General features: G+C 45.4%; 1 protein-coding gene across 2 annotated transcripts in view; it reads left to right on the top strand.

The window, feature by feature from the left end:
- Positions 1-26,388, top strand: part of LOC148020972 (ABC transporter B family member 19-like) — a 174,099-nt gene that overhangs the window by 71,089 nt on the left and 76,622 nt on the right. For both annotated transcript variants that reach the window (XM_087698809.1, XM_087698810.1), the window contains one exon: positions 22,623-22,936. In XM_087698809.1, the coding sequence (XP_087554935.1) occupies positions 22,623-22,936 (314 nt within the window). The remainder of the gene's footprint in view (positions 1-22,622; positions 22,937-26,388) is intronic.

Below are 26,388 nucleotides of genomic sequence, written 5' to 3'. Positions count from 1 at the left end.
TCCTCCCAAAGTACATAAGGATCCAGATGCTAGGTCTTCCCCTGGAGACCAACCACACGAATCCTTCTCCAAGGAAGGACAACAATCTCCTCATCCTATTGCCCTCTGTCAAGGACCAGGCGCCCCCCATTGTGCAGGGTGAAGAAAATCCCGTAGGGGGCGCAGCCCACTCTACCTATCACCTGTAGGGGGATACCTGCCAGTGAGAATCTAGTGGCCCATACCTCACCAGGCTTCACCGGCTCTCAAATCGGGGGGTCAAGCCACTCCTGAGGGATCGCTGAGTCAATCTCCCTTCTCCTCACCTCAGCCCCTTGCTGACAACTTGATGCCCGTTATAACACCTCTTGATCCAGCATCCTGTACACCTCCCACCACATCTTGATAGTACGAGCAGGGCCAGCCTCCCATCGAGCCCATTGGATGTGGGGGTGCTCTCCAATCTGTATCCCGTCTCGATCTCTAACCTAGGGGTTCGAGACCATCTGCTGGTGGTCTATCTCCTCTTGGCATCCTAGGGGCCTTTGTATTAGGGCCTTGTGGAGGCATTGCCACACACGAAGTAGGCTATGGAGGAAGGAAGATCTGGGTGGCATGATTTGGGAAGTCATGAAGATCCATCTCAAGGATGGCTTCCAACCACCACCAAGTCTCGGTTTGAACTCCTGGAGAACCTCCTGCAAAAGGACCTTCCAGGTCTGCCCTCCTGGTGTGAGCCCATGGACTACTAGCTTGCCCAAAAGGGCCATGCTTTGGAATTGTGGGTCCGATGCCGAATGATGGTTGTCCATGCCACCTTGGCCCGAGAATCCCCGGAATTGTCTGAGCCGGCCCTAGAGAAAATTCCACACTAGGCAACGAAGCTGGACAACACAAGATGAGGAGAAGCACCAATACGAGGCAATGTACCAAGCCGTCGCTAGGAGGACTTGGTTGACCACCAGGGCTCGGCCTGCTAAGGAAAGGCAAACAGTACTCCAATAGGTCAGCTTCTGCCTGATAAGTCGAGAACTGGAAGAAACTGCTAGGCAGGAGTGATATCGAGTCTCACCTGGAATCTTATGTATCAGACAGGGTCTATCCCTTGCACACCCATCTGAACCCAAAGTGGATGCCCCACTCAGTGCTAGAGTCTGGGTCTGTAAGAAAACCAACCGACTTTCTCCAGTTGAGCTGCAGCGCAAAACACCTCTAGAGCTAGTCTCACTCTCTCCAACATGAGCTCATCATCCTCTATATAAAGGGCGGTATCATTAGCATACTCCGAATCTAGCAGCTTCGTCTCCTCCCTCGCCGAAAGTCAAAGGCCACATACCCTGCTCATACGTGACCGGAGGAAGTAGGACATTGCGTCTGCAAAGAGTAAGAACAAATACAGGGCAAGAGGACAGCCCTGCCAGACAGATCTCTCCAGCTGAAACTCCTCCCCCCTCCTGCCACCTATGAGAACCTTGCTAGTGGCTGATTTGTAAACTGCACAAACCTTGTAGATCCATGCTTGGGGGAAGCCCAACCTCACCATGGTGCTCTCTAAGAAGTCCCAGTCAACCCTATCATAGGCCTTCTCGAAGTCCAAGAGAAGTATAGCCAATCCTTGGCCATTGTGCTAGGCCCATTGGGTTGCCTCGAAGAAGGTGAAAAGATTGTTTAGGATGCTCCTATCCTGGACAAAACCTGTTTGTGTGTCATGAATGATGTCTCGAAGCACGGGGCGGAGTCGCCTACCGATCACCTTGGCCAGTGCCCTATAGGCCACTGACAACAAGGTGATTGGTCTACACTGGGATAGCTCCAACCGGTCTCACCCTTTGGGAAGGAGATTGATAAGACCTGCCAATAGACTCCTTGGCATCCGTCCTAAGCTCAAAATCTCCTGAAAGGCCAACAGTAGGGGGTCCTTCACCACCTTCGAGTAGGTAGTGAAGAAGGCCTTAGAAAGACCATTCTCTCTCGGGAATTTCTGCCTGTCCTATGCATGGAAAGCCTCCGCTAATTCCTTCTCTTTGAAGGGGTTTAGCAGGAAGCGTCCCATCTCCTCTATGACGAGGGATGGAGTGGTGTTCCAGACTTGCTGTCCACAACGTCGTCCTCTCGTTGAGACTGTCTCTTGTTACTGAAAAAGGTGTCTGTAGTAGTCAGTGGGTATCTCCATCACCTCATTTGGGCTAGAGAGAATCCTCCCATACTGATCATGGAGGCTGCGAATCTGATCTCCTGGGGTGCGAGGCTGATGCACCTGAAAAAACTCCCTGCATATCGTGTCCCCCTTCTGTGCCTAAGAGGTTGTTGAGGTACTGGAGGAAAACTCTGAGTGCCTACCCTCGGAATTGCGAGGGCTGCACGTGTGTGCACCTCCTGCGTGTGGAAAGTGGGATCCCCTGGTGTCTCCTGGAGTAGTCTCTGCATGGTTGCTAGGTCACACGGGAGTGCTCTCTTTCCCTCCCAGCTCTGCTGCCTGGCCTGTAGGGCTGCCTCCTGGCAGATCTTGCTCGACTCGGCTAAGACCTCTGCAACCTCCTCTGCAATCCGGTCCCTCTTGTCCCTTTCCCTAGTCCAGGCTGCTCAATTTGCCTCCTTACCTCCTCCCTCTTGTAGATCGAGTTAGGGATTCGACAGGATTGTGTGTCAAGGGCTGAAGTTGGAGCATCAAGTGTGAGGAGGACCGGGCAGTGATCATACAAGGTGGTGCCAGTCAAGTGCCCTACCTGGCCTCCTTGAGAGCACCCCTACTCTCCCACATAAAACCGGTCCCAGCCGTTGCAAGAGAGCTCTGCCCAGTTGCTTGATTCCCCAAGAGAAGTCTAGTGACCTCTCCCTCCTGTGAAAAGCTGGGTCCTGCCAGGCATCAATGCTCCTGCTGCGAGGAGGAAGACTTCCCATGCCTTCTGCTCCTCCCTTGGCATACCCTGGTAGTCTCTGCCTCTGCCCTTTTGGTCCTCTAAGGCTTCCATATTGTTGAAGTCTCCTCCAACAATCCAAGAGTCCACCTCTGGAAGTCCTGCTGCAATCTCCATCCGGAATCTGCTGCGTGCCCTAACCTTCATAGGAGAGTAGACATTGAGGACTTGAAGGCATGGGTCCCCTATGTCCAGTCTGATCCATAGGACCCTCCCTTCCACAATCGTCCCGCGCTCATGTACATAGGCAGTAAGCCTCGGGCCAATAGAGGTGCATACGCCTCCACTCTTGCCGTGGGCACCAATGGAGTAGTCCTAGTAGGTGTGTGAGCTGCCTGGAAGTACCTTCCCTACCCGATGGGCTTGGGCGGGGGTGAGCTTGTGCTCCTGTAGAAGTAAGATGTCAATCCGTCCGGCAAGGGCAGGTTGCAACTCTTGCCAAACAATCAACTTCTTGGAACCATGTGCCTCACTGTAGTGGAGGCTATTCACATTAGAGGATGCTAGATGTAAACTCATAGGGAAGCCTGTGATTGACCGAAGAGGCATCTGTTTGGTGTTGAAGTTGCTGATGAAGAAGAAGAGCTATGGGTCATGCCAATGCACTTTGCCGCAGGCTTGGAAGGTGAACTCCATTCTCCAATGGTGGCTCTCAGATGGACCATGGGGATAATAGATACTCTAGGCGGTAACACCAGGGCATCTATTAGCCAGGCTGAGAGGTGTGACTCTATACACTGGTAGAAGCGGGCAGCCTGTGCGAGGGGCCACTCAATCACATCCATCCGTGCTCTCTATTATGGAGGGGCTCAAAAAATAATGCTCAGATGTGGGACCTCGACTCGAGCCCACCAATTAATGTCCATCATGCACCTTGGCCACTACTGGGAAAAGAGTGCTAGTCCTCCTCCCATCCATTGGGAGATGTGGTTTGCAACTTGGCCCTTCACCTCCTCTATCTGTGTCATCGTCCAGTCTCCTGAATGAGAAGTCTGAAGGAAGAAAGCATAGTTTGGTCCATTTGGTGGTGCTAGTAAATGGACCTTGCTGCTCCTTGACTTGCGGACCACGAAGATCCCCACCTCCCAGAGGTAGTGGAAACTCTCCGCGCTTTGCAACTCTCAATAGGACCACGGACTAGTGTGGAAGGAGTTTTGTGGGAGCAATTGCGCTTGTCTAGGGAAAGTGTGACGGGCGATTGGGTTAGATGAGCTAGTGGCTGTTGGGAGGGGGGGGGGGGGGGGGCTAGGCTGCTGGTGAGGAGAAGATATAGGTGTATGAGGCTTGTCATCTCCTGTGGGAAGGGGGGGAGATGGGCCGGGGGGGGGGGGGTCACATGTCCTAGGTGAAGATTAAGGGGACTGATTGGCGGGGGAGATGGTGGGGAGGAGAAAGATCCAGGGATGGTGGGGTGATTGGAGGTAGGAGGCGGGTGTGGGGGGGGTGGGTTGCCCTGGAAGGGGGAGGCTGTGGGATAGGGTCGGGGGGGGGGGGGGGGATCCATGGGGATGGGGTGGGTGTGGGGGTTGTGGGATCTTGGGTGGGGTAGCTTGTGATACCTTCGTAGGTGGTGGAGGTGGAGGTTTGTGATTCTGCTGGGTGGGATGAGTTGGGGGGTGCTCTACTAGGGGTCGGTTGCTCGCCATCCTACTCTTTGCTGCTGTGGCTGTGTTTGAGGGTTTGATTGAGGCCCCCCCTGTGCCATCTCCCTCTTTGTTGTCACTGGACCCGTGTCAAGCCATCAGCATTCACCTGCGGGCTTGTCAGTGGAGCCACCTTGGCTTTGAAGCGCGTGCAATTTGCTGCTTGATGCTCAAATTCATGGCATCGCACGCACTGCCCTGGCTGCTGAGTCACAATAACCTACTGTTTGAAGGAGTGTCTGCCTGCCTTAATCTCCAGAAACTTTGGTATGTTCTTTGTATCTTTTACAGTCACCCGTACCTTCGGGACTCTTGTGGCTGCCATTGCATTTGCGAAGGAGGCAGGAAGAACTATGCCGGAGAGTTGTCCAAAGTCCTCCACTAACTGATGATACTCTACTGCCAATTTGGGGAATAGTAGGGTGACCGAGTGTCTAAGAAACCTGTTGTGGAGCGCAAATTCCTCCACTGCGAAGCCACTGTACCAGGGAACCATGTAGATAACCCCCTTCGTGGAGGCATAAGGTGAGCTATGCACTAGCTCACAGGTTGTGTCCGCAGAGGTGAGTCGAACCATGAAGTTTCCTTGACCCATGAGAACTGCCTCCGCGATTTGTGTTGCGCCAATGCGTGGCGTAGAGTGAAGCCAATCCCAAAGTTTGGCCCTGGATGGGGAGTGTCCTACGACCTGACAAAAGATTGTTGTTTCTTTTAGTTCTAGCTTTGTGGCATAGACGGCTAAGAGCTGTTCCTTAGAGAGGACGATACACAAGGTGTTTGATTGGGGGCACTCGCAAAATGCACCGGCGTCTGACCAGAGGTTTCCATTGCGTGTCCCTGCTGAGGACCTATCGATCAAGCTATTGTGCTACCGGAGGGGGAAATGTTACTGCAGATGGAGGGAGAAACTAGGGGGGGCGGGGGGGGGGGGAGGGGGTGGTCAAGGGAGATCGAGGGGCAGTTTGGAGGCGAGGAGAGGTTGTGTGGTAGGTGGGGGGCAGTGGCGAGGAGGGGGCAGACTTTCGGTTTTCTAGCGGGGGAGGGAGGCGCAGCTCGCCGTGGGGTGGCAGGCGAAGGATGGGAGTAGCGTGGGGTGCCCTTTCAAGACGGGGGCGGTAGAGCGAGGGAGGCGGGGGCAGCGTGGGGGTCAATGGTAGGGGGGACCGACGGTAGGGAGGGGGAGGCGTAGCATGTCACGGGGTGATAGGGCGGGAGAGCGTGGGATGTGATGGCGGCAGCCGTAGCGTGACGGAAGATTTTGAAACTTTGTAGGGCAAGAAGGGAGGATAGACTATTCAATGTCTCATTAGAACAAGAAAGGGTCAGATCAGTTAACCAAACTCTTGCGATTTTACGTAGGGATAAGTTAGGTTTTTTGGGTGTAGTTGTGGAATGGTTGATAGATAGCTAGTTCCAGGGTCACTATACAGAACTATACATGAGGTTCCCACCTCATACGGCTCCTCATGATTCAAAGAAAATTTAGAATAGGATTATAGAAGTAGAACTCTCTTTCGTTGTTTTTCTTTCTCCATACGAAAGAATCTATGAAATGGGGGTGTAAAAGCCCTCTCTTTTTCAATCCTTTTCAATTCTTCCTTTTTTGCATTTCACCCTTTCCTCTTTCACTTCTCCTTCTGTTGAAATCAGTCTACTAACCTCTAGTAAGCATTCTGAAGAAGTAGTGAGGAGAAAGAGATTTCTTTGTTGTTTTGAGTGTCTTAAACACGAAGTAATCTTCATTCCTACATATAGAAATTTACTTTACAAAATTGGTACCTCACCCTTTTGTGTTTGCCGATCAGTTCGAGAGTACTAATACGGACCCATAATCATTCCCATATGATATAGAATCCATGGTATTCGCATCATGAATCGCTCCGTTTCCAAAACCCAATCGATTTGTGTAGTGCTCGTGATGCTCACTCCAAGCTCACTCCAATAAGATGGAATAGATTAAGAGAGGAAATGGAAATCAAAAGATGCTTAGTCAAAAGATAAAAAATTGTCTAACTGAATGAACAATTAGCCAATGATTTTTTTTTTGGGGTTTTGTCCTATTCAAGTTGTATTCCATGAATTGGATAGAAAGGAGATTGATGAGTCGGTATGAGCCTATTTGTATCACTAATTACTACTTGAGGAGGAACCTATTTCAAAAGGATCAGAGCTTCAATTTGATTGATCTAGTTTTTGTACTTTCTTCTTTCTTTCGCTCCAACAAGGCTGTCTGGTAAAGATTCTGTAACTTAAAAAGGATATCCATTCCTATAAGATAGGACCCAATGATGTCTTCAGACCCACCCGTATTGTGAGGTTGAAGCTGCGACAGTCACCGGAACTAGAGACACGCATGGTAGAGGAAAACTCTTCTATCTTTTTCATGACCCAATTACATTGTTTTTTGATTCTCTATTCTACATTGTTTTTTGATTCTCTATTCAAATGAGATACACATCCCCAAACCTTTCCCTCCTGCGGATGAGATCGAAAGCTCCTCACATTCTATGGAAAAAAGATTCTACCATGGGATCTAGAAAGGGGTCGAGTTCTTGCTATTACCAGAGAAACAACATAGATGCTGCGCATTCTGTGAAACTCCAATGCTATTTTGAAGAAATGGTGAAGGAGAACTTGCATCAGTCTTTGTACAAGGCTTTGTATCCTCTGCCCCTTTTTGAACAGTTTTTTGACAATAGACCCCAAGAGTGATAGTTATACCATGTTACCTCCCCAACCTATAGTGGGTCTTGACTCGTGGGGGAACAAAGTTTCTCCCTGGTACCCCCCTGACAGAGGTACAAAAACGATTTCTTATTAACCTCATGGATGGCAACCCGTTCAAAATCAATCTATTGAGGGCCTTCTTGAAGCTTTTGCTTACCCGGAATAACAAAGAGCCAAGTGTGTTTGTACCTTTGGGGACCTGGAGCTACAGGAAAGTCTATGTTAGTGCAACTTCTTGAGTCTATCCTGGGAGAATCTTGCTGTGCCCTTGATATCCTTCGACTGACTAACAGGTTTGAAATGAGGGCAGTCCACGATAAGATTCTGTTGACACTTCCCGATATTCCCTCCGAGGTCAATAATGCGCAGTGCTGTGTGCTCAAAAAGATCATTTTGGGGGATAGAGTCACCTATGAGGTAAAGAATGGTCCAATTTATGCAATAGATCCCAAAGCACTCCTAATAGTCACCGGCAACACCATGTGGGATGCTCAAGACAGAACAAGCGGGTTTAGGCGTCGATTCATGTACATACTAACTCCTAGGGTAGCCGTGAAGAGACACTCATGCCTGCTAGATAAGCTCAAAGAAAAGGCAAGTGGACTCATTAGCTGGGCACTCTCCCTGCCCGTTGAGCATTGTCGCATTGGGCAACACGTGGAGATCCTCAATGAGCTAACCGGAGGGGGAGTAGACTACACAGGGCTGTTAGACTGGATCTCAGAAAAGGTGCGTTACTGCCCTGGGAACGAGCTCCTCTTAGGGGCGAGGAAAATCCCGCACACTCGGGTCTCTGTATGAATCTTATGTAGGGTACGCAGAAGCTAACGGAATTGAACCAATCAGCTATTATTCTTTCGGAGAGGTGTTGGATGACTCCATCCGATCTAAAGGCTGTAGGGGGTGGTGCAAAAAAGGAAGGAGCGGGGGAGAGCAGTGATTGGCCTGGACCAATCAGGAGAGCCAATGAAAAGCAATGTGAAGTCTCATTTGGTACAGATACTGAGCAAGGAAGAACCTTGGAGGGGGTTTTACAATGACAAGAGACTATTTGAACAAGAGGAGGAGAAGGAGAGGAAGGAATCCTTACCCGCTGAGCCTCTGATTTAAAATCTGGTTGATGATCTGGTTGGAGCGGGTGATGGCAATCATGTGAATCCTGCCAATCCTGTTGATTCTGTCGATCTTTTCCTTGGATCTAGGGATAGTCAGAATGCCACTAATCATGTGGTTAATGCTCTTAGGTTGGTTTCGGAGGAGGTGGAGGAGGGAAGGGAGGAATTGGGAAATCTAGAAGACAAGGAAATTTTTAGGATGACCGAAGAAGAAGACCGCACTACTAGGGAGTTCTTAGCAGAACACCCTGAGTTAGACGGTTTTGACCCGATAGAGTGGACGGAGGAAGAAATCACTTCCGGGGTTATTTGGTTAGTTCCCACATCCTGGTGTATAGTAATCTACTCTCCATGTGCAGGAGACTTCCTGTTGGTGCATACGTCAAAAAACCTGATAGTCCATGAATGTGACTGCTGAAACATGTTCTGATTATTGTTACCCTTTTGTCAACACATGACAATGAATATTCAAGATTTTAAAATCCTAGACATAACTTTTGGATAGCATAACTGCTCAAGCTTGAACAATCTTAGTGTTTTCTTTGTGAGTGGCTCCAATGTTGGAGACACAAAATAATTGCCAATCTTTTTCTGTCTAGACTAGAAGGGGCAGAAATGATTGAATGCACACCTGGAGAATGGACTGAACAAATCTGAGTCAAACATGCAAAGGACAAGTAATTAATTGAAACCCTTGCATCTGCTTCTTGACAATTAGGCATGCCAACCAATAGGATACCCACAATGGCAATGATATCTTAGGAGACAAAACTTCCCCTAGCCATAGCACCAAATACCAGTCATGTTCTTGTAACATCTTCAATGTATTATCTCAAATCATTAACACGAAGAGCTGCTGCTTTTCAATCAAAGGGTCACATGCTCAAAGACAGTGCTACGAGGTCTCTAAGTACTGCAAGGGGCATCTCTGACATGCCCATCTTTCTACATATGTGCCAACCAATTGGCTACAGAGCTAGCCTTCTGTGAGCAATTGACTACAAGGGCACCTGCCTAGGTGGCCAGCCGTGGGTATCTTTAGAAAGAGTGCAGGAAGAGCTCTGGGAGATTGTGCTCAGCCCTATGCTTGCGCCTGGTGGGCCTCTGGTGATCGCCCTGCATCAAGCTATGTCTACAGTCCTTCCTGTGTATGAGAAAATACCCGCTGATAATTTTGTGATTAAGGATGTTGGCCACAACCACTTCCCCATATCCCAACTAAGCTCATCCAGGTCTCAGTTCTCAAAAATCCATGATCACTACTTTATGGAGATTGTGCCAAACAGTAGATAAACAAGAAACCTGGTCTTCCTTTTTGGACTTTGGATCAACTGCTTTAATCCTCCATCCTAGAAGCCTAACAAAGAAAGCAGCCCATTGACTCACCTAGAGCACCAACAATAAAGGATAATTGCCTGTGCCATTGTAAAACTGACACCCCTGCACAGAACATCAAATCAAGCAGTAGCTAATAAAATGAAATGATCACTCTTATCACTCTTGGCATCATTTGCAATTACTGATGTAAAGAATGGGTGTTTGTATCACATTAAATGCATAGAAACTAATGAAGAAGGAGATACTTCAGCTCAATTGAATGATCAATTTATGAAGTTCTTGCCAATATCAGATCTTAAGGATCTGACAAACAGGACATGTCACGAGACTTTACATTTGCAGGAGCAAGATGCAAACCTTGGGGGAAATCAAAGAAAAATCCAGCAACCTGAAGTGATGTGCCTAGTGAGGATTATGGTACCTAGAAGGCATCACTCAGTCTTTTGTGAGTAGCCTTCAGCCACTCTGGTCAAATACATGCAGATTCTGCCTGCCAAACCAAGCGCCAAAGTAAGGACAACCTCCTCTGCATGCCAGTAAGTCTCCCACCAAACTGTGATGGTCTGGCAAGGCCCACCTCCTAGGTTAGTCGTTGGACGTGGAAGCACCCACACGGCTTTGCTGCATGTTTGACCGTCCAACCTATCAATTGCAGATGATAGGTTGCCTGTTGATCTCCTTGTGAATCACCTGCATAGTCTCTGCTGAACTCTTGTGAAGTTTCTAAAGAAGGTGGACTGGGGAAGGGTCATCAGAGCAGTTGTGCAGGTTCACCACAAGCATGTCTAGTTTCCTACCAAGATGGGGCTGAGATCCCTGCACCCTCTAGTGGTTATATCTGCTGCTGCCCAGCGTATTATGAGGTCTGTGGTCGTTTCCACTATCTCTTTAGAGACGGATTTGGACCACTATCTAGGGTCATGGATTTTACCGATCAGCGATGCCTTGGCCTCTTTCTTCTTGAGATACGACGGCTTCGTGACATGCGCCTCAGGAGTACAGTTGCTCTAGGACACTGAGGCCCTTCACAGAGGCAGCTCACGGACTTCTTTGCAAAGGAGACTCACAAGACTTCAACATCGTTATAGCCACAGTCCACACGAGAGCCTCTCTCACCGCCACAATCCACACACAGACAAGGAGTACTGATTGATTGAGCCGTTCAGCTTAACCGATCCAAACGTCCTAGGCCTCGACATAGACACCGACGACACCTTCATAGGTGGATATTGGGGATTATTGCTCGGGCTAGAGCTAGGCCCTCCATACCCACATGAGATTGTACCATTTGGAGATTGTTACTAGATAGAGCTCTATGTTTTACACATAGCCATAGTTAGTTTCCTTACTTATTTTGCTTTGTGCTATATACTTTGCCAAGACAGTTGTACCATTATACACATGATTGTAACTCATGGTCTCGTAGGTCATTTTGACCTTTTGTAGACGTTAATATATCATTTCATTTCATTTTCTCTCTCTCTCATGTGACGAGCGATGATTATCCTAACCAAAGAGCACCAGCGAGAAGCAGTGTACCAGGCTGTAGCAAGGGTTCTGACCACTAGGACTTTATCAACCAAGGAAAAATGAGCAGTGCTCTTACAGGTCAGCTTCTATTGATGGAGCCTAGGACTGCAAAAACTATTGAGATGCGATAATATTGAGTTCTACCTGACACTCCAATGCTAGACTGTGTGTTCTCTTCTCACCCATCTAGCACTAGAATGAGCTACTTGGTTGCAATTACCAAACACCGCCTAAAACCTAAGCATTGGAATTTGGACTATATGTCTTCTTCTCGCTCATATGAAGCCATATGTATTCTGTAATCTGTGCTGGTTAGAGGATCCATGAGGAAACAAATTAACATGAATTAGTTGACCTTTGGAAGGCTTCAAGGACCAACCAAAGCCTTTGTAACATTATAATGCAATTATGTCATTTTCATATTTGGAATCCAGCAACTTTGGCTCACTCCTCACAAGGGGAGTTTCAATGTGCACAACCAATTACCTATGAGACCAAAATGATGAGCATAACTGATCCATGGTATATCTCATCATGGATAAACAAATGGAATATAAAAACTAATGTAAATGCATGTTGCAGACATGTTTTTGTCTGTCTTCTTTTGTGTCCGTCTCCTGGTTGTGGGCCTCTGTCAGAGTCTGGCACGGACAATTGGAGCTCTGACACCTTCTTTGTCCGTCAATCCTTTGCATATTACAGCAATCTCCATTCTAGGCATGTCCGGTGGAGATCTCAGTTTTGTCCACTGCATTCTCTGATTTTTTTCCACAGCCTTTTTGGCCTTCCCACTGTGTGATAAGCATGTCAAGTGGCAGGCAGCAGCAGTTATCCTTCTTCCTCTGCATTCTATGGCCAGTGTAGTCTGGACAGCACTTTCCAGCAAGGTGGACATCAGTGGCCAGACAGGTTGGTGCTTTTGTTGCAGTCAAGCTGATTTTTGAGCAGACCCAACTGTTTCATGACAGTTTGGCCAATTTTGGCATTGATCCCTATATATAGTGTCACCATCCTGATCTATTATCACATTTTTTTTCTTTTCTGAGGAAAGAAAATTCTATCAATAACACCTCGGAAATCCTCCAAAGGTAAAATAAGAAGTACAAGGCACTTCGTAAAAAGTATCTAAGTACATCACAAATATAATGGTTGTGTGAACAACCAATCTGGTGGGCTATAATGCTAGACCATCTGAGGGGAAATATGGAAAAGGGTGCTTGAGTCCTAGGTCCATAGGAAGGGCTCCTCCTCCTCCTCCTCCTCGAGCCACCTTGAATTCTCTCCCATCTCGTGCAGAGTGTGGATCATCTCTATCCAAATCCTTGAAAAAGTGTATTGTGGATACATCCTAGAGGTCTATAGCATGATTGCACCTTGTGGGACAAATGTACCATGCCATAATACTAGCAATCAGCTCCCATCAATGGTGTCCCTATGTCTAATTTTTTTTCCTTTTGGAGGTAAAAAATGTGGTGAATTATATTACTTAGAAGAATTTTAGAAAGAAGTACATGTGCTCAACAGTCTAGTTGGAGCTGACTCAAAATCACAAAACAATCATATGTTTAAGCCTCTCAAGGGGGTCTAGGGCATATGGGGGATAGAAGCCATGGAGGAGTTTAGTACCACCTAGGGCTGTAGGCTTGCATTATGAAAAATAGGTTGTAGCCACCTAGGTGGACAGGAAACGATGCTGGAGATCTTGATCTGCTCAAGAATCACCCTATCTCTAGTCTTGGCGGTTGTGGAGTGAGTGGATGATGGATATCCAGAGCTCTACCAAGGTCGCATACATGGAGAGTCGCTTACCACAAAAAATCAACTAACAAAACGTGAGGCTCCCAATAATCTTCCACGACTTTGAATGTGACACTGTGGGGTCCAGTACTTGATGTATGGATAGTGCATCCAAGTTGATCAAACATAGGAACTTGCCTTGATGATGAAGATTGTCATGCATCTCAACCTTGTGCAATAGGTGGTGGCCTTGTCTAATTGATTGGAAATAGGAGGCTTAAAGAAGGTGGCGAACTCCTCTACACACCAGTTGGGCTGCCTCACATGATTAGAGGCAATGCGTTGGAGTTTCCAAGCACTGTTGTGGGCAATGATTTCAAACTCCATCTTGCTGCATTTGGGCCAACCAACTCCCTATTGCTAGGCCCCCATGTGTGAGAAGCCAAATGAAGTAAGACACCCTTTGCGGCCTCCGACTATCCCATAAGCATCACAAGAAGATCCAATGAAAAGCATTTGTGATGTTTTGCTTTGCCTAGTGCCTTTTGCGCGTGGGTGCCCAATCCATCTCCTCTTGCATTAGAACATGTTTGCCTATCCTAGTTGTGTAGGCCAAGAAGCTCTATGGCTTCTTGGGAATTGGGATTGTTGTGGTTAGCCAAAGCCACTCTGTAGGATCCCACTTTAGGTCATCCAAAGGCAGATTCCCCTGATCTAGAGGCACTACTCCTAGAACTCAGCCTAGGGTATACACTAGTCTAGCGGCTAGGTCTTCCCTTGGAGTCTGATGACATGGATTCTCCTACAAGGGATGGCTGGAAAATCCTCATCTTGCTGTCCTTTGTGAATGACTAGCCGATCACTAACTTGGATTGTGAAGAAAGTGTCGGGGGAGCACTTTCTTCATTGATACTACTTTGTTTGCTCTCAAGGTACTTAATCTTGTTCTACATCAATGTTACTTTGTCGGGGTTAAAGAATGGGAGAGCACATGAGCAAGATGGCCTTGTGGCAGAACATTTTGCACATGCATGTTATGGATTGGCTTGTATCTTGTCAAATATTTTCAATAGAGTTGTATGTGAGAGGTTTCCAGCAAGTTGGTGTGACCACACAATACTGCCGAGTTTTAAAAGCGAAGATCCATTGGTCGCTAACAATTATTGCACTATTATGATTGGCCAAATGCTAGCGAAGATATATGCCTCTATTGTGGAGCATGAGTTGAGTTGGTGGGCTGAAATAAAGGGGATATGGTTTGCAGGACAAGCTAGCTTTCGCCAAGGATACAATACATTAGACCATATATTCACGTAGAGGGCCTTGATTGACGAGGGACGATCACAAAGGCAAATAATCTATTGTCCAAGCCCCTTTTCCATTAGGCACCAAGATGGCACAATACTAGTGTCACTTCTTGCAGCTTTCCCATGATGGTTTCATAGTGAGGCCGAGATATATGGATGCTCAACTCTCTCATGGGCTTCAAGTTGATATTGGATAGATCCACACCTCATCACATTAGCTAATGATTGAGACAGGTCGATGGAGTCATGTTGTAGCAAATGAGAGGATATGCTAGCTTTGTGGATGGGAGTGAGAGACGGAGGAACACTACATTTGTAGATGTATCTTATACTATGATATCTGAGGCCACTATCATTGCCTCTTTAAGGAGGGCTTTGGACCATTGAGACAGGTGATGGACTATGAGGACTAGAGATGTCTAGGTCTTTTCTTATTGGAGCTTCGATGGTGGTGCAAAGTAGCATTGTTACAGGATCGCAGCTAATCTGAGCAACGCCCACCCCTCCAGAGAGTAGTTACAGACTTTTCAATATAGCTAACCCGCCCGGCCACTGCCACCTTAGTCACTACATCTCCTACTGACAGGCACCATTGAGGGACATCATTAGTTGGTATCACAGTAGATAGAGCTACAACATTATGCAGAGCACGATGCCCTAGGGTACCTGCTCGGCAATGTAGGCATGCTCGTATGCGACACATTCACGCCACGATTGCTAGCTACAAACGAAGACTACCATGCTTACTCAGTCGGAGATAGTTGGGAGATTTTTGGTGGATTCCATAGACTGAGAGGGAGATACTCTATACTCTTTTCTTATTTTTCATTTCTCATTTCAATTTATCATGTAGATCTGGACATGATTTTGTTTTTCTTCTTTGATGAGAGATGATGATACCGGTTGTATCAGTTATGGTCTCATAGGCCATCCTGGCCTTCTAGAGACGTAAATAGATTTCTTTCTTTCTTAAGAAACTTCTTCTCCAAGCTCTGTGCATGCATTTTTGCAAAAATCCAACAATTTGCTCATATGATGACCCTCAAGAGTCATAGATTTTCCCAATACAATGGAGGAGATTGGCTACGACACTTGTTATATCTTTTGTTCCCTGAGTAGGATGGATGTCACGAGGAGATAGGTTCGTGTCAACAAGTATAGTCAATGATATTTTTGCAACTCATCCACCTAGGAGAGGACAAAAGAATAAGAAAAATGAGAAGAAAACCTCACATTCTAAGGAGAAGTGCTAGAAGAAGTGCATGTATCCTCATCTTGTTGTGATGGATGGAGCAAAGGAGTCTACCTCTTCATCCACATCTACTCATGTTGTTATGACCAAGCCTATTTTCCTTTTACATTCATTAGGTGGAGGATTCTCATATGTCTTGCTCATTTTCCTAGAAGCCTTGGCTTGTGGATAGTGATGCATCTAGTCATATGACTTTTAAGTGTGATTGGCTCTAGGATCTTCATGATCAAGAGGGTTTTGTCACCATAGGCGACATTACATTCATGCCTATTGGTGGTGAGAGCTTTGTAGTAGAAGTCCTACATGCTCTAGACTTTGGCTTCCATCTCCTCTCCTTTTATGGCCTTATCAATCCTAGTACCTAGGTTATCTTAATCAAGCAAGTGATCTCTATGGAGGATGCCACCTTAAGAATCATCCTTTACATGTTTTTAGGAGTATGGACTTCGTTGGCTCCATTCCTTATGTCTACTCCTTCTTGAGTAGGGTCCTCCTTGGTATCTTCACTTATATTGCAAGTAGTCTTTGGAATATCCTCATCTTTTATTGAGATTTGTTCTTATTCCAATCTTAAATTGAGTTTTGAGAAGATTTTTTATCCTTGCAATCTATGAAGTAACTCGTCAATTCATAGGATGGTATTGGGTTTCATTCACGCCTATGCTCACAGAGGAGTGTCAGTGATAAGTAGGACACTAGGATGCTTTTTACTCTCGGTACAAGAGGTTTTTCCCCCCAGACTTATTGCCTTCTTTCGTATGTGCTTATGTCACACACTTATAGGCACTTATTGTGTTCGGGTGTGAACATCCCCTATAACCCCAAGGTTTAAGGGTTGTACTTTGTACTTTCATATTACACTTTTTCAGACCATTGGGTGTCGTGCTACACTCTCCACACCGTCTACTACACTCTTAGCTGAGCTTTGATCGTTGCACCCTCTCACATTTAGTATCAAAGCAGAGTACAGCTCAGTCTGCTCTCTGTGTTTAGCTTAGATTGCACTTCCTTTGCTCAGTAACCAGCAACTTGTCTCAGAGGTGCCCACCCACTCAAGGTGTATCTGTCAGTTGGAATAGCCAACGACGTGTAATAGCCAACGACCTGCAACCTGTACCAATGCCAATGCCAGCTGCCCCGCTAGCTGTGCCTGATTGCTACCCCTGACCAACGCAACCGGCCTGTGCCCTTTGACCCTCACCCTGCCTGTGCCTGAAATCTCACGTGCGCAGCTCCCTTGTGCCCTACGTCGCCCGCCACTGCCCTTGCAGCCTCATTTGTACTCCTACCCGCTTGTCCAGCGCTGCCCGCTTGTGTCCAGTGCCACCCTTGCAACCTCAATGCCTAGACCATCTGTTGGAGCCCTAGTTTGTGCTCGGGCCGTTTGCCACCTGCTCAGGCCGCCTGCCACGAGCGTGAGTGGTTTGTGTGCCAAGTACAAATAGTCAGCATCACTTGGTTTTTTGATAGTGGTGCTTCTAGACACATCACATCTCGTAGAGATTTATTTGCTTCTCTTGGTGCAGCTCCAGTTGGCAAGTCTGTACAGTGTACCAACAATGCATCATACCCTGTTTGAGGTATTGGGGAGATTGTGCTCACAGCCATTGATGGCTCTACTCTCCACATACAGGATGGTTTGTTTGTGCCAGGTATATAGAAGAATCTGCTCTCTATTTCTTCTTTGGCACGTTGTGGATTGCAGGTTACCTTTAATGATGAGAGATGCATGGTTAGAGACAAGGAACACATGACTTTGGTCTTGGTTGACACTTTATGTCATGGGTTATATGAGTTGGATGCTCTTTCAGTTGATTAGTTAGCGTACTTGGCATCCACTCTTACTCCTGCTATGATAGAGGCAGAGTTATGGCATGTTCGGATGGGGGATGTGAACTATGGAAGCTTGATGCTCTTACAACGTACACAGATGTTAGATGGATTCTCTCTTCTGGAGAGACCTCTTGAGCATTTGTGCAAAGGATGTATTTTGGGAAAAATGCATCGGTTTTTGTTTCCCCGTGATGTTGCTTTTAGAGCCACAGGCAGGTTATAGTAAGTGCATTCAAATGTATGTGGGCCTATGCAGACAAAGTTATTGGGTGGATGTTACTATTTTGTGACTTTTATTGATGACTTTACTCGCTTTTGCTGGGTCTATTCTTTGGTGAAAAATTCAGAAGTGTATGATGCATTCTTGGCTTTTGTAGCACTTGTTGAGAACCAATTTGGCTGTAAAATAAAGACTCTTCATTCGGACCGAGGGAGGGAATATATGTCCTCTATGCTGAATTCTTTTTTGAAGTAGAAGGGCATTGTTCATTAGTTCACTACTGCTTATACTCCACGGCAGAATGGGGTTGCAAAGAGGAAGAATTGGTCACTCATGGAGATGGCCAGATATATGCTAAAAGCAAAGAGCTTGCCACACAGTTTTTGGATGGAAACCGTCGTGTGTGCGTGCCATATTTCAAACATATGCCCCACCAAAGCATTAAAGAAAATTACACCTTTTGAGGCTTGGAACACCTGGAAACCTTCTGTTGGGCACTTTCGTACCTTTGGGTGTCTTGCATATGCACACATTCCCCACGTACTGAGAAAAAAGTTGGATAACAAGGCTGTCAAATGCATTTTTGTGGGATATAGTAGTGAGAGCAAAGGCTATAGACTCTATGATCGTGTCTCTAAAAAGGTGTTTGTCAGTAGGAACGTACTATTTGATGAAAAATCAGAATTGTCCCTTGTTGGTTTTGATACATATCAGGGTGCCCGTGATGTATTTGAAGGGTTGTTGCCCATTTCATTTGGTGATTCAACTCGAGTTTCAGCAAGTGAACTTAGTGTTTAGCCAGCTGGTCCATTGGAAAATGCAGAAAATCAGCCATTGGCTGATCTGAATATTCAGCAAAGTGCTGAAACTGAAATTCAGCAAGAGCTTGTGCACAGTCAGGAGGCAAGACAAATGCCTAGATGGTATTTACAAACTATGAAAGATAGTCATCTGGATGCACCCATGGGTGGTTGTATTGGAAGGCAATCTTGTATGCATGATATTGCACATACCATGGAGTTTGTTATGGCAGCAAGTAGAGTTGATGATGAGGAGCCTGAATGTTTTGAGGATGTACAACAAAGTGTGCATTGGATGGCAACAATGCAAGCTGAATTTGATTCTATCACATTAAGAATCAAACATGGGATTTAGTGTCTTTGCCCTTCGGGAAGAAAGCTATTGGAACAAAATGGGTCTACAAGATGAAATGGAATGCAGATGGATCCATTGACAAATATAAAGCAAGACTTGTAGCCATAGGCTATGCACAAAAGAAAGGGATTGACTATGAGAAGACATTTGCTCCTACCTCCTGAATGACTACCATCAGGTCTATGGTTACTTTGGCTGCCCATTATGGATGGATTGTGCATCGGTTAGATATTAAAACTGCATTTTTACATGGGGAACTTCATGAGGAAGTATATGTACAGCAGCCCATTGGTTTTGCAGTTGAAGGATCCAAACACTTGGTTTGCAAGCTGAAAAAGGCTTTATATGGCTATGCAAAGATTGATGCCTTTTTACTCACCCAAGGGTTTATAAACAACTCATCTGAGTCTACCCTTTACGCATGTAAAGAGGGGGGATCCATGCTGATCATTTGTCTATATGTTGATGATCTTTTGCTTACAGGGACACATGCTGGTCAAATTTCAGCATTTAAACAAAAATTGTAGCAAACTTTTGAGATGTTAGACTTGGGGTCTTTGCATCATTACTTGGGCATTCTGTTCATACATGATGCTAGAGGTACTGATTTATCACAGGCAAGATACATTGGTAAACTTCTTGAGAAGTTTGGCTTACAGGATTGCAAGCCAATCTGTACACCAATGGAACTTGGACTAAAGCTATCATTACAGGATAGTGATTTGTTTGATATACACACATATGCTCCAGCAGTTGGATGCCTTATTTACCTATGCAACATATAATTTGCAGTTTCAGCCTTGAGCAGATATATGCATCAGACACACATGTCACATTGACAAGTTGTTAAGCATGTCTTTCGTTACTTGCAGGGTACTAGATCTCTTGGATTGCTTAATGCCAAGGGGGGACCGCTGCACTTACATACTTATAGTGATTCTTATTGGGCTGGTGATTATGATTCACGTCACTCCACTAGTGACAATTGTTTCTTTCTTGGCTCGTCTTGCATATCTTGGCTTAGCAAGAAACAGTCCACTGTTGCCACATCGTCATGTGAAGCTCAATACAAGGCAGCTTTCACTACCATAGTTGAATGCGTATGGATTAGACGATTGCTTGATGATCTGGATGTCTCTGTTATGGAGCCTACTCCTTTGTTCACTAACAGTTAGAGTGCTATTGCAGTGGCACGGAACCGAGTGTTTCATGCACGCACAAAACACATTGAGATACATTATCACTTTGTCAGAGAGAGGCTACGTGTAGGTGATATCAGCCTTGTCTATTGTCCTACCACCAATAATGTGGCAAACATCTTCACCAAAGCTCTTCCTCATGACAAATTTGAAGCATTTCGGCAATGCTTTAAATTTGATCTTCTTTGGTGGTGGATGATCCTTGTACTTTTGATCACTCTTCACTCCAAGGGGATTTGTTGGGTTTCACTCACGCCTACGCTCACACAGGAGTGTCAGTGATCAATAGGACACTCGGGCACTTTTTACTCTCGGTATGAGAGGTTTTTCCCCCCAAACTTATTGTCTTCTTTCATATGTGCTTATGTTACACACTTATGGGCACTTATTGTGTTCGGGTGTGAACACCCCCTACAACCCTAAGGTTTGAGGGTTGTACCTTATACTTTCAGTTTACACTTTTTCAAACTATTTCGCATTGGGTGTCGTGCTAAACTTTCCACACTGTCTACTGCACTCTCAACTGAGCTTCAATCCTCTCACCCTGTCATAGATAGTTATCTGATTCAATGTGCAATATTCAATGTAGAGCCTTAAGGTCCCATCCTTTCTTCTTTTGGAAGAGTATGGGAGCACCCCAAGGTGAGTTGCTAGGTCGTATAAATCCTTGTTCTAATAGTTGCATGAGTTGTTCATTTAGTTCAATGGCTTGGGGAATAGACATCTTATAAGGCCTTTTTGCAACTAGATGAGCTCGTAGGATTAATTTAATCTCTAGACTCCCTATGTGAGAGGGAGATACCCACATGGGTGATTTGGTTGTGGATTTCATGGCCCTTCTTTCAGTTTCAAAGGGAGATTCTCAGGATTGCGAGGAGCTCTTTTGGGGTTTTCTGTTTTCACAAGGCCTTGATGGCACACAGTAGCTGCTTTTCTTGTTTTCTGAAACACCCTTCCTTGCTTCTAGCATGCCCATCTCATGCCCTTGGGTTCTTGATATCCATCCTTGGAAGGAGTGCTATTTGTGGCCTTCGATAGCTATTTGCTATTGTCATCTGCTTGGGCCAGTGACTTGGTATCCATCCCCAAACAGATCTCAGTTTTGTGTGTTGCATTCTCTAGCTTCTTCATGGCCTTTTTAGGCCTTCCCACTGTGTGATTAGGATGCCACGTGGCACCCTAGCAGCAGTCATTTCTCTTCGTCTGCATTTCGTGGCTAGTGCAGGCTGGGCAGTGCTTTCCAGCAGAACGGACATCATGTGGGAATTCAGATCAGTGCATTTGTTGCAGTGGGATGGTTTTTGAGCAGGTCTGACCTGTACCTTGATTGGTCAGTCAATTTTAGCATTGATCCTTATATATATAGGTTCACCCTCCTGCTCCATTATCACATTTTGGTCAGCCTTCTTTCCCTTCTGCTGGTTCAGCTATTTGTGGTCATTCTTCTGTCACACTTCTTCTCCAGCCATCATTGTCATCTCCTCTCTCCCCTCTTCTCTCTCCTCAGTCAGATCTTCTCTCTCTTGTCTTTGCAGTCTTGCAAGTTTCATATCACTGTCATGGCAATGACTACACAGGACTTACATTCAGCCTTCTTTGCTTTCAGTTCATTGTTTGTTTCCTTCATCATCTGTGTTCTTCTATCTCTGTGCTTTATTGTTTTCCACAGTGTGCACTCACAAAACCAAGATGATGATACCTTGGCAGCTTACGAGATCTTATAGCTCTTCTACCGTATAAAAGGATCCATCATGGGGTTATGCTGAAGGGATATCAATGACACTGTGATAGAGTTCAATGAAATGCATCCCCTCAAGATTGTCTAGCTGTGGTGAGAGACAATAGCCTAGATCCTCCAATGATGTCATGGCCTTGTTTCCCAATCAAGAAAGGTTGCTATTTTGTGAATGACCAATGGAAAGAGAATCCTCAAGGATTCTAAGTACATGAGAAGGAGTGAGATGCCTTTATTGCTACTTGAGATTTTGACATTTTCTTCTGCCTTGGAGCATTTGACAAGATATAGCATTATCAACAACCTTCTTGGTAACTAATTGAACCCTTGTATTAGACAGTCTGCCTTGAGAGTGGCCAGCCTACGAGGTACATGTCTACATCCCTATGTTGTAATTTATACGGGAGTTTATTGTATTTTTGTCTTAAGGTTTGTTGCTGATGTGTTTGATTAGAAATTACTTTTCTTGGAACACAAGTACTTCCATTTCTCAGTCAGTCAATTATTTTGGTAGAGGTGAGTCAAAAGTCATGATTCTTTTGCTTTAGGTTTATTACTGATGCGTTTTAATAGAAATTAATTTTCTTGGAAACAAAAGTACTTGCCTTGCTTAGTCAATGATTTCTTTTGCTAGATGTATGTCAAAAATCATGTTGAAATCAATCCTTTCTTATCGTAAGAAATTACCAGCTGGGTAGACTGTTTAGATAGAGTGTATGACTTTACAGAAAACTGAGAAATGGTTATCCATATCATGTCTATCTATGAGGAAGCCTGTTGAAGTGCATAGCTACTTCTCATCAGCAACGTTCTTTCGCTTTTAAATCTATCTTTAACAGGGCTTATTTCAATTTATAGAATAAATTTAACTCTGAAAAAAGGGAAGGGGAGAAAATAAGAAACTCTTACCTTAATGTGTACTTATCTTTTGCAGAGCATTGCAATTTGCTATCCAGTCCCTTCAGAGCTTACAAGAAGTTAGATTATCAGTATTCAGTATTTTTTCCATTATCAACAGGAAACCACTAATTCAGAACAGGGAGCAGGGAGAAACATTATCCTCTATTATTGGAACGATAAGCCTGAAAAATGTCTGTTTTAGTTATCCATCTCGACCTGATGTGCCAGTTCTGAAAAATATATCGTTGGAGATTCCTGCAGGAAAAGCATTTGCATTAGTGGGAGGCAGTGGATCTGGTAAAAGTACAATCATCTCTCTCATTGAGAGGTATTACGATCCTGAAAATGGTAAGGTCAGAAAACTTTGGTGTGGAAACTAGTGCTTGTGATTGTGCATGTATGGGTGTGCTTGTACTCAACAATTAATGATTTTTTGTCTAGAGTGAAAGTTTAGGACCATTTTACTTCGTTATGAAATGCAGTGTAAAGAAAAGAAAAGCAATGGCAGGAAACATAGTAAACTAGATGTTTCATTCTACAGTGATTTGGATTTTCTTTCATCTTATGCCTCTTCATGTAAAGAATATTAGTTGCCTCCAAGTACAAGTCCAAGTAGCTATTCAAGTATGGACAGTACAATGCAATCAGATTGAGTGTGGTAGACTTGAGCTTGTGTAAAGGGCTGATGCAATCTAGCCGAGAGGAGATGGTGGATGGAGGAAGGGGGTTTGTGTGTGGTTCCAAGGAGTGCCAAGATGTACTTAGTAGTCCTTAACAAGACCTTTTGTACTTTGTATTTATACATCAAGTTTTTTCCAATGTGTTATTAATAGGATCTTCTTTTCTTGGAAAAAATAAAAGGTGACAGAGGAAATAGAGGATGGCAGTCCGAAAGCAGGGCAAGGAGCAAAATGGGATAGGAGATAAATGGTCACCATTGAACTAAACACTGACTATCATATCACAAAGTTTGCCTATTAAGCCCTTTGTTTTGTTTTTTGTTTTTTTTGGATTTGTTTGTTTGGAGAACAGAAAATTCTGTTAATAACACCTCGGAGAAAAAAATTGAGGCAAAATACAAAGTACAAGGAACATTGTAAAGAGTAGCTAAGTACATAAAAATACGGTGGTTGTGTGAACACCAATTTGGTGGGCTGTAATGCCAAATCTCTTGAGGGGAAGTATGGAAAAAAAATGCCCAAGTTCCAGGTCCACAAGAAGGCCTCTCTTCTCATCCGCATCCTCTCAAAACTGCCCTGCATCCTCTACCATCTCCCATAAAGAGTGCGGATGATCTCTATCCAAACTCTTTTTATTTCCAAGTAAAATGTGGCTGATTATATTACTCAAAAAAGCTGATTACAATAGAGTGCTCATGCTCAACAGACTAGGTGGAGCTGATGCAAAGTCATAAATACATCATGTATACAAACCTCTCAAGGCGGTCTGGGGGGGATGGGGGCAAGAAGCCACGGGGGGTGTATCGCCAACTGGGGCTGTCTGCCTGCATCACGAAAAACAGGTCTTGGCCGCCCCAAGAGCGCATGAAGTGACAACGGAAAAGCCACTCCAGAGGTATTGTTGCGTCAATCTCCCTTCTCCTCAACTCCACTCCTCTCTAGCAGCCTGATACTCGCTGCAACACCTCCTCGTCCGCCAACCTGTACACCTCCCACCATGTCCTGATGGTACGAGCCATGCCAGCTTCCCAACCAGCCCACTGGATGTGGGGGCGCTCTCCGATCTGTGCCCCTACCCAATCTTTGACTTGGGGGTTCCAAATCACCGATTGACGGTCTATCTCCTCCTGGTAGCTTGGGGGGTTCTAGATTAGGGCCTTATGCTACACGCAGAGTAAGCTGCGTAGGAAAGGCAATCTAGGGCGGGTGATCTGGGCTGACGTGAAGATCCATCTCAGGGATGGCCTCCACTCACCGCCAAGCCTCGGTCTACAGTCCTGAAGGCCCTCTTGCAATAAGACTTTCCAGGTCTGCCCGCTTGGTGTGAGGCCGCGGACAATTAGCTTGCCTAAGAGGGCCATACTTTAATACTTTGGGTCAATGATCCCAAGCTCTCCCTCTAACCGATACCGTATGATGGTCACCCACGCCACCTTGGCCCTGGAATCCTTGGAACCATCTAACCCTGACCACAGGAAGTTCCGCACTAGGCAGCGAAGCTGCACTACGCATGATGAGGAGAAGCACCAACATGAGGCGATGTACCAGGCCGTTGCTAGGAGGACCTGGTTAACCACAAGGGCTCGGCCGGCTAGTGAGAGGCGAGCCGTGCTCCAGTAGGTTAGTTTCCTCCGAATAGAATCAAGGATAGGAAGAAACTGTTGGGCATGAGTGATGTCAAGTTCCACCTGGAACCCTATGTGAGAGAGGACGGCAAGATTGAAGCTCAGCACAGAAAGCAGTAGACAGTAGAGAGTAAAGCACAACACCCAATGCAATAGATTGAAAGAGTGCAAAGCTGAAAGTATAAGATACAACCCTTGAACCTTAGGGTTGTAGGGGGGTATTCACACCCGAATACGGTAAGTGCTCGTAAGTGTGTGTCATAAGTACATACGAAATAATACCATAAGTTTGGGGAAAAAAACCTCTCCTACCGAGAGTAAAAAGTGCCCCAGTGTCCTACTGATCACCGACACTCCGATGTGAGCATAGGCGTAAGTGAGGCGTGAGTGAAATACCCAACAAACCCCCCTGGAGTGAAGAGTGATTAAGAGTACAAGGATCATCCACCACCAAAGGAGATCAGATTTAAAGCATGGTGAAATGCTTCAAATTTGTCACGAGGAAGAGCTTTGGTGAAGATGTCTGCCACATTACTGGTGGTAGGACAATAGACAAGGCTGATATCACCTCCATGTAGCCTCTCTTTGACAAAGTAATAATGTATCTCAATGTGTTTCATGCGTGTATGAAACACTGGGTTCCGTGCCATTGCAATGGCACTCTGACTCTTAGTGAACAAAGGAGTAGGCTCCGTAACAGAGACATCCAAATCATCAAGCAATCGTCTAATCCATACGCATTCAATTGTGGTAGTGAAAGCTGCCTTGTATTGAGCTTCACATGACGATGTGGCAACAGTGGACTGTTTCTTGCTAAGCCAAGATATGCAAGACGAGCCAAGAAAGAGACAATTGCCACTAGTGGAGTGACGTGAATCATAATCACCAGCCCAATCAGAATCACTATAAGCATGTAAGTGCAGTGGTCCCCCCTTGGCATAAAGCAATCCAAGAGATCTAGTACCCTGCAAATAACGGAAAACATGCTTAACAGCTTGCCAATGTGACATGCGTGGCTGATGCATATATCTGCTCAGGGTTGAAATTGCAAACTGTATGTCTGGCCTAGTGTTGCATAAGTAAATAAGACATTCAACTACTGGAGCATATGTGTGTATATCAAACAAATCACTGTCATCATGTAATGATAGTTTAAGTCCAGGTTCCATTAGAGTACAAATTGGCTTGCAATCCTGTAAGCCAAACTTCTCAAGAAGTTTACCAATGTATCTTGATTGTGATAACCCAATACCTCTAGCATCATGTATAAAAACTGAATGCTTAAGTAATAATGCAAAGGCCCCAAGTTTGACATGTCAAAAGTTTGCTGCAAACTTTGTTTAAATGTTGAAATTTGATCAGCATGTGTCCCTGTTAGTAAGAGATCATTAACATAAAGACAAATGATCAGCATGGATCCCCCCTCTTTACATATGTAAAGGGTAGACTCAGATGAGCTGTTTATGAACCCTTGGCTAAGCAAGAAAGCATCTAT

This window comes from Lygodium microphyllum, chromosome 18 (assembly GCF_053477565.2).
Source record: "Lygodium microphyllum isolate KBCC chromosome 18, Lygodium_microphyllum_v1.1.10, whole genome shotgun sequence".
Taxonomy (NCBI): domain Eukaryota; kingdom Viridiplantae; phylum Streptophyta; class Polypodiopsida; order Schizaeales; family Lygodiaceae; genus Lygodium; species Lygodium microphyllum.
The sequence above is the reverse complement of the archived record's forward strand: the minus strand, read 5'-3'. Positions and strand labels throughout refer to the sequence as shown.